This window comes from Piliocolobus tephrosceles, chromosome 19 (assembly GCF_002776525.5).
Source record: "Piliocolobus tephrosceles isolate RC106 chromosome 19, ASM277652v3, whole genome shotgun sequence".
In the NCBI taxonomy this organism is placed as follows: domain Eukaryota; kingdom Metazoa; phylum Chordata; class Mammalia; order Primates; family Cercopithecidae; genus Piliocolobus; species Piliocolobus tephrosceles.
Window position 1 is genome coordinate 5,340,995 of NC_045452.1, and position 7,861 is coordinate 5,348,855.

Genomic DNA, 7,861 nt, shown 5'->3' on the forward strand with positions numbered 1-7,861 from the left:
CATAGGTAAAATTGTGCCATGGTGGTTTGCTGTACCTGTCAACCCTTCACCTAGGTATGAAGGCTTGCCTGCATTAGCTATTTATCCAGATGCTCTCCCTTCCCCTGCCCCCTGACAGGCCCCAGTGTGTGTTGTTCTCCTCTCTAACACTGTACATAGTCTAAGACCACTCCTTTGCTGATGACAAATCTAAGTGATGGGTCGCGGGGGACTCTCTTGCCTGCTTTTGTCTGGAGAGCCTGCCTGGCATCCGGTTCCTGATAGGAGTGAGGACCTGGAGTGCAGTGTGAGAAACAGATGGCTCCGTGAAGAACTGTGATCGTCCACTGGAGACCCTGGAAACAGCCATATCATTTAATTGGTGTGGGTTTGTGTGCAGGAGGGTTGGGAGGTAGCTAGGGGTGAATCCATGTGTAGTGAGTGTGAGCGTGTTTGTAAATGTGTGTTTTCCCCAAAAAATGTGGCCCTGCATGCCCAGCACAGTACAAGTGTCACTTTTCTTGAATTCCTGGCCTATGTGGTCCTCTCACCTCAACCTCCCGAGTCATGTCTTCTAATAAAGAGGAAGAAAAACTTGAGCACCACCATACACTTTACATAAATGACCTCTTTCCTCCCTCACCCCAGCTGTACCTGAAGGTCCATTCAGTATCCCTACTCCTTAGCTGGAGAGCGTGCAGAAAGGAATGAACCCAGATTCTGACCTCCTGAATCGAGGAGGTAAAAGCGAACCCAGAAATGGGTCCCAATGTTGAAGGTCTGTATTAATCAACTGTGTCATCACTCAGGCTTGGTGATAGGACCCCACACCAGGGAGTTCCAGCACCTATGTGTGCACCTGGAACTGTGTGGCCTATAAGCTGCCAAACTTTGCCCATCATCAAATGGGGCCCCAGTGGTCACATAACCCAGGGTAGCAAAAGGTACACGGAACAATAGACGTTTGCATGCACATTACTGTGAAATACACATAGAAAGCCCACAGGCTTCTGGTCAGCTCACAGATTCTGAGAAGTGTAAGGGTTCACATAGAACAGAACAGTGCAGGTCAACATCTGTCAGTGCTGGGGTCATTCCTCAGTACTTGGTCAAAGCAGGGAAGGATCAGGAAGATACTGCATTGTATTTAATAACAGGACTACCTCAAGCCTTAGAAATGCTCCAATCCGTGGCCGGGTGCGGTGGCTCATGCCTGTAATCCCAGCACTTTGGGAGGTTGAGGTAGGTGGATTGCCTGAGGTTAGGAGTTCGAGACCAGCCTGGCCAACCTGGTGAAACCTTGTCTCTACTTAAAATACAAAAATTAGCTGGATGTGGTGGCAGGTTCTTGTAATCCCAGCTACTCAGGAGGCTGAGAGGAGAATCTCTTGAACCCAAGAGGCGGAAGTTGCAGTGAGCCGAGATCGAGCCATTGCACTCCTGCCTGAATGACTGAGTGAGACTCCGTCTCAAAAAGAAGAATAAAAGAAAGAGAAGAGCAGAGGAGGAATAGCTAACAAGGTTAGTACTCATATCGCTGAGAACCCTTCTGAGTAGGAGTGAGCAGGACCTGGCCTTCCTTTCTGCCGAGAGCATGGCGTGGACATCATCCTAAATGCCTCAAGAATGGAGTTTCATCGCTTTTTCTTGTCTTCTCCATCTCTGTGCGATGATGGCAGTGACACCAGCAGAAATTGGTGAGGAGGCAGAGCAGGAATCAGGTCCCCACTTCTCTGACACAGAACAGACAGGACACAAGTCAGGACAGACACAGACAGGTCCCAGGCCTGATCTTTCTGGGGCTAGGACAGATGAGTTTTTCTTTTTCACCTCTTCTGGAAGCCACTTGAGGAATAGTCCTTGAGGAGACAGTATTGGCCAAGGGTTGTCTGGCCTAGAAATGTTTTTTTTTTTTTTTTTTTTTTTTGAGAGGAACCCTCACTCTGTTGCCCAGGCTGGAGTGCAGTGGTGTGATCTCAGTTCACTGCAACGTCCACCTCCCAAGTTCAAGCGATTCTCCTGCCTCAGCCTGTTGAGTAGCTGGAATTACAGGCATGCACCACCATGCCCAGCTAATTTTTGTATTTGCAGTAGAGATGGGGTTTCTCCATGTTGGCCAGGCTGGTCTCAAACTCCTGACATCAGGCGATCCGCCCACCACGGCCTCCCAACGTGGTGGGATTACACACGTGAGCCACCATGCCTGGCTGACGTGTTTCAACTGGACAGAGCTCCCTAGCACTAATACCAGGGGAGGTGGGGAGGGACACGAGTTCCAGTGCACCAGGAGCCAGCAAAGGGATGGGGACTGATTCCAGAGTCCAGCTCATCCTTGCAACTGTTCTGTGGAATCCACAACACATCAGTTTCCACTTGTTTTGTAGAAGGTTTGGAATCTTCAGTGTCAAACTGTATCTGTGTTGTGTCTTCCCACAGGGTGGAGAGAGGAACCCTGGCTATGGGCGTTTCCTGCCAGGGCAGTGACTGTGTCTTCCTCATTAGTCCTTACCCCAGAGCTCAGTCCTGGGGAGAACATGTTAGGCCCCATGGGCACTGTAGTGAACACATCCCTGGGGTGAGTTCTAGGTCAGCCCTGGGCTGGGATCTAGCGCAGGTGTGGAAATGTTCCCTTCTCAGCCTGTCCAGCCTGTTGAGCCCTACACCAACCCTGGAGCCTGCCCCAGCTTCTGAGTCAGGGTCCCTGGAGATGAGGTTGAGCTCCTGAGGACAGTGAGGTGCCCCTGCCCCTCGGCTTTTGCTTCTCTGATGCTGTCTAGACAGGGAGTGCAGGGCCATGCTCTTCCCGTGTGTGCACATGCGCCCCCTGCTGGCCTCCCTCTGGACCTGGATGTTGTCCTCATTGTCATCTCCCCAGCCCCACACAGTGACTGGCCCTTGTGCACATGCCCAGGAAGTAACCGTAAATGTATGGTAGCAGCACAGCTGTAAACCAATTTGCAAGAAAACACCAGGGGAGGGGGTCATGTCTTCCTCATGTCTGGGTCTACTGTGTCATCTATTGTGGTTGTCAGTCATATATGTGCCTCCTCGTATTTCTTCTTCTTTTTTTTTTTTTTTAGAGACGGAGTCTTGCTCTGTCGCCCAGGCTGGAGTGCAGTGGCCGATCTCAGCTCATTGCAAGCTCCGCCTCCCGGGTTCCCGCCATTCTCCTGCCTCAGCCTCTGGAGTAGCTGGGACTACAGGCGCCCGCCACCTCGCCCGGCTAGTTTTTTGTATTTTTTAGTAGAGACGGGGTTTAATTGTGTTAGCCAGGATGGTCTGGAAATCCTGACCTGGTGATCCGCCCATCTCAGCCTCCCAAAGTGCTGGGATTACAGGCTTGAGCCACCGTGCCCGGCCGCCTCCTCATATTTCAATACATTTAAATATTTACAATTAAAAGTTCAGGACTTGGCATGGTGGCTCACACCTGTAATTCCAGCACTTTAGAAGGCCAGGGCAGGTGGATCACCTGAGGTCAGGAGTTAGAGACCAGGCTGGCCAACATGGTAAAACCCCATCTCTACTAAAAATGCAAAAATTAGCCATGTATGGTGTTGCATGTCTGTCATCCCAGCTACTCAGGAGACTGAGGCAGGAGAATCGCCTGAACCCGGGAGGCAGAGGTTGCAGTGAGCCGAGTTCATGCCATTGTACTCCAGCCTGGGCAGCAAGAGTGAACCTCCATCTCAAAAAATTGAAAAAAAACAAAAACAAAAAAAACCCTCATCACAACAGCCGCCGTGCAATGGCCTGACAGAATGCTCTTTCACATCTGCTGTGAGCCTGACTGAGGGGCCGATTGTTGAACTCCTCTAACTCAAAGCATGCATGTCAAAGTGGGAATCTAAGGGCTATGAGATTGGAGGTGAGACCTATAATGGGCCAGTGGAAGGAAAAAGTTGAAAGGTCGTTCCTTCAGTTCTTCTTTCTCACTTGAAGGCTGGCAAGTGTGAGCGATCCCTTTCTAGAGACCTCTGACTCCCCAGAGCCCAGGGAGAGTCTGACAACACCGAGGGAAGGGCAGAATGATCTCATGTAACCCAGTGTGGCCTCACCTGGAGTAGGAGGGGGGGCGAGTTGCTCTCTGGAATGACTTCTTGTGGAGTTTTTGTTTCTAATGATTGGCCAGTGGACACCGTCCATGAGGGCAGCTGCAGTGAGGCCGACCTGCAGGTGGAGAATGGTACTCTAGGAGGATCTCTGGGAGCAGTTGGGTGACACCTGTTGCTTTGGAACCTAGGAACAGGGTGAGGAAGTCAGAACCAAAGGAAATATGTGTAGAAGTCTGACTTGTTCCTTTTGTATTTTAATAAGATAGAGAGGAGACAATTAGTGTCCATGGGCTTTGTGTGCTGTAACCATTTTTTTTAAACCATTTTGTAACCATTTTTTTCCTTGCTCTGATTTTAATGATTACCTATCCCAGAAGACCAGTTTTTCCTTTCTATGTTACAGCAAACATCAAAGCTTTGAGTTTTGATTGGTTAATATCTTCTGGAACTTGGGAATGCAAGAGCCTTATTAGGTCCAGGCACTAAGATGCAAGGTGTCTGGTGAGACTCCCTCATGCTCACTACTTGAACATAGTTGTTTCTCTGAGATGGTGTCAGAATCTTCAGTCCCGCGCTCCATATGCCGCATCTAGCAAATCTCCCTGAGGGACTCACAGTCTCCAACCCCCAGGGCACTGACATTAACTCTGTGTCCTTTTAGGTACCCCAGAGGACAGCCTGAATTTAAAATCTCTAACACCAAGTGAGGAACACAATGATGATGTCCAGGTAAGACACCCTTTCTTTGCCTTCTGAGGAAATGTTGCTTTCCTGATGTGAGAAACAAATTCACCCATCCAAATCCAAAGAATGGACTCAGAGGCCCGCAGAACAGAGAAAGCGAGACTTTTAATGATGGTCTTGCAAGATCGGGTGTCTGATGGGCAGACACACCCAGAACAGTTTCCTTTTATTTATTTTATTTTTTTTGAGAAGGAGTTTTGCTCTGTCGCTCAGGCTGGAATGCAGTGGCATGATGCTGGCTCACCACAACCTCTACCTCCTGGGTTCAAGCAGTTCTCCTGCCTCAGCCTCCTGAGTGGCTGAGATTACAGGCATTTGCCACCACACCCAGCTAATTTTTTTATAGTTTTAGTAGACACAGGGGTTTTACCATGTTGGCTAGGCTGGTTTTGAACTCCTGACCTCAAGTGATCTGCCTGCCTCAGCCTCCCAAAGTGCTAGGATTACATGCGTGAGTTACCACACCCGGTCCCACCCAGAAGAGTTTCAACAACCAATTTATCCCCTAGTGTGCAGGTCCCTCCCCTGGTTCCCCATAGGCTGAGTACTGTGAGGTCACAATCTTCCTGGGTGTCACATATTGACTGATGTGTAGGGTCTTTAGGTTTTTTTTTTTTTTTTTTTTTTTTTTTGAGACGGAGTCTTGCTCTGTCACCCAGGCTGGAGTGCAGTGGCCGGATCTCAGCTCACTGCAAGCTCCGCCTCCCGGGTTTACGCCATTCTCCTGCCTCAACCTCCCAAGTAGCTGGGACTATAGGCACCCGCCACCTCACCCAGCTAGTTTTTTGTATTTTTTAGTAGAGACGGGGTTTCACCATGTTAGCCAGGATGGTCTCGATCTCCTGACCTCGTGATCCGCCCGTCTCGGCCTCCCAAACTGCTGGGATTACAGGCTTGAGCCACCGTGCCCGGCCTAGGTATGTTTTTTTATGGTTGTCTTACTGCATTTTGTTGAAGCCCACATGCATTGCCATCCTATTCAGCTCAGGGGCTCTTCAAGTATTTGACTTATGACCTAAGTAGCTGGGTAGGCTGATAAGAATAGACAAAGTGAGCTATTTTGCAGGCTAGTGAACTTTCAACTTAGACTAAACTTATTTGTTAAAGTGAGGACAACTAAGCGGGGTGGAAGGGGGACCCAACAAGCAGGCATTGCCCATCCAACCAGGAGCCTAGGATTTCTTCTGTCCTTTGCTGACCTAAACAGGTTCAAGGCACTTTGTCTTAAAAATGAACAGCTGTGTGGCCGGGCGCTGTGGCTCACGCTTGTAATCCCAGCACTTTGGGAGGCCGAGGTGGGCAGATCACGAGGTCAGGAGATCGAGACCATCCTGGCTAACATGGTGAAACCCTGTCTCTACTAAAAATACAAAAAATTAGCCAGGTGTGGTCATGGGCGCCTGTAGTCCCAGCTACTCGGGAGGCTGAGACAGGAGAATGGCATGAACCCGGGAGGTGGAGCTTGCAGTGAACCGAGATCGCACCACTGGCCGGGTGTGGTGGCTCACGCCTGTAATCCCAGCACTTTGGGAGGCCAAGGTGGGCAGATCACAAGGTCAGGAGATCGAGACCATCCTGGCCAACATGGTGAAACCCCATCTCTACTAAAAATACAAAAATTAGCTGGGTGTGGTGGCACATGCCTGTAATCCCAGCTACTCGGGAGGCTGAGGCAGGAGAATAGCTTGAACCTGGGAGCTGAGATCACACCACTGCACTCCAGCCTGGTGATAAAGCTAGACTCCATCTCAAAAAAAAAAAAAAAAAAAAAAAAAAAACAGCAACAACAAAAAACAGACCACTGTATGCATTATTTACTTCACCTGATTTCTTTCCTTCTCAATTAATTTTGATGTAAGAATATGATGAGGTACATTATGTACAACATACGTAATAGTCCTTCTTGGGGTGGAGTTCAGTGGGAATGTCTTCCCATCTCATACATGACACGCTAGGATGTTTTTAAATCACAACATCCATCATCAACTGTAATGCAGAGGCATTTTCCTCCACACCAGTTTTCCTCTTTGAATTAGGCATTGTGCCCTTGCCAATCTAAATCAACTTCAAAGAAATTCTGTGGGAAAAGCTCTTGTCTTTTCCACACATGTCCTCTATGCTAGAATGTTTTGTCTTTGACATGGACTCAACCACTGTTTCAAAAGTAGTTTTGTGAAGTCATCAGGAGACTAACAGGTCTGTGTAAGGGGTGCAGCAGAATTGATCTAATCCTCATGGCATCTTCTTTTGTCTCATTGCAGATTTTACCATCACTTGTCCAGGGTACGTACCTTGAACTAACTCACTTTCTGAGAAACAACCTTGCTGGCTTTAATATATAGAAACCTTAATCTGGGTTCCTGTTAAAAATATTGGGGGTGTGGTGAGAGGAAATGATTTTGCAAGTGTATAACTATGAGCAGAGGGGCTGTAGAAATGTGTGTGAACCCAGAGGACCAACCAGGAGATTGTGTGTGAGCCAGTGTGTCTTCACCTGGAGTAGGAGAAGTGAGTGCACTTCTCACTGACTTATCCTGATGTTGGTGGGTCTAAAGAGTGGATTCTGGAGAATCTCAGCACTGAAGAGGATACCTTTCCAGGTAGGCAACAAGACTTCAGATGGGATTTAATAAAACAACATTTCCAGAAACCTTCATGTTATACCTGCTGCTTGGGAGGCTGAGGGAGGGTGTAGAAAGAGAAAAAGGGAAAGAAAATATAAGCCGCGTTTGTTATTTTCAGAATTTAATGTCATCATGGTGAGAAGTACTATGTTTATGGGCTTTTGAGTATCCTGTGTTTTCGATCACCTCTTCTTGTTTATTATTTAAAGATGATTTTTCTGAGAACAACTGCTCTTTTCTGTCTGTGCCACTGTAAAATCTCAGAGCCTTTGGTTTGGGATGCAGTTCTGTCACAGGCAGTTACTTAATATTGGATATAAAATTCTTCTGTGGTGTGCCCAGATGCTTAGGATAAATGGATCCTCACCTTATGAACTGTTAGGTTTCATGGCAGCACATTCATTTGTCTGTCCTTGCTGTTTACCTCTGGTATGAAGACATCTCCCTAGGCGTGGAGGA

At 48.2% G+C, this 7,861-nt stretch overlaps 1 protein-coding gene across 1 annotated transcript in view; it reads left to right on the forward strand.

Moving 5' to 3' along the window:
• DRICH1 (aspartate rich 1) overlaps positions 1-7,411 on the forward strand; it is a 9,420-nt gene extending 2,009 nt beyond the window's left edge. The window contains exons 2-3 of the mRNA XM_023185739.2: positions 4,696-4,763; positions 7,040-7,411. Coding sequence (XP_023041507.1) covers positions 4,696-4,763; positions 7,040-7,120 — 149 coding nt within the window. The 3' untranslated portion in view covers positions 7,121-7,411. The remainder of the gene's footprint in view (positions 1-4,695; positions 4,764-7,039) is intronic.
• Positions 7,412-7,861: the final 450 nt, after the last annotated feature.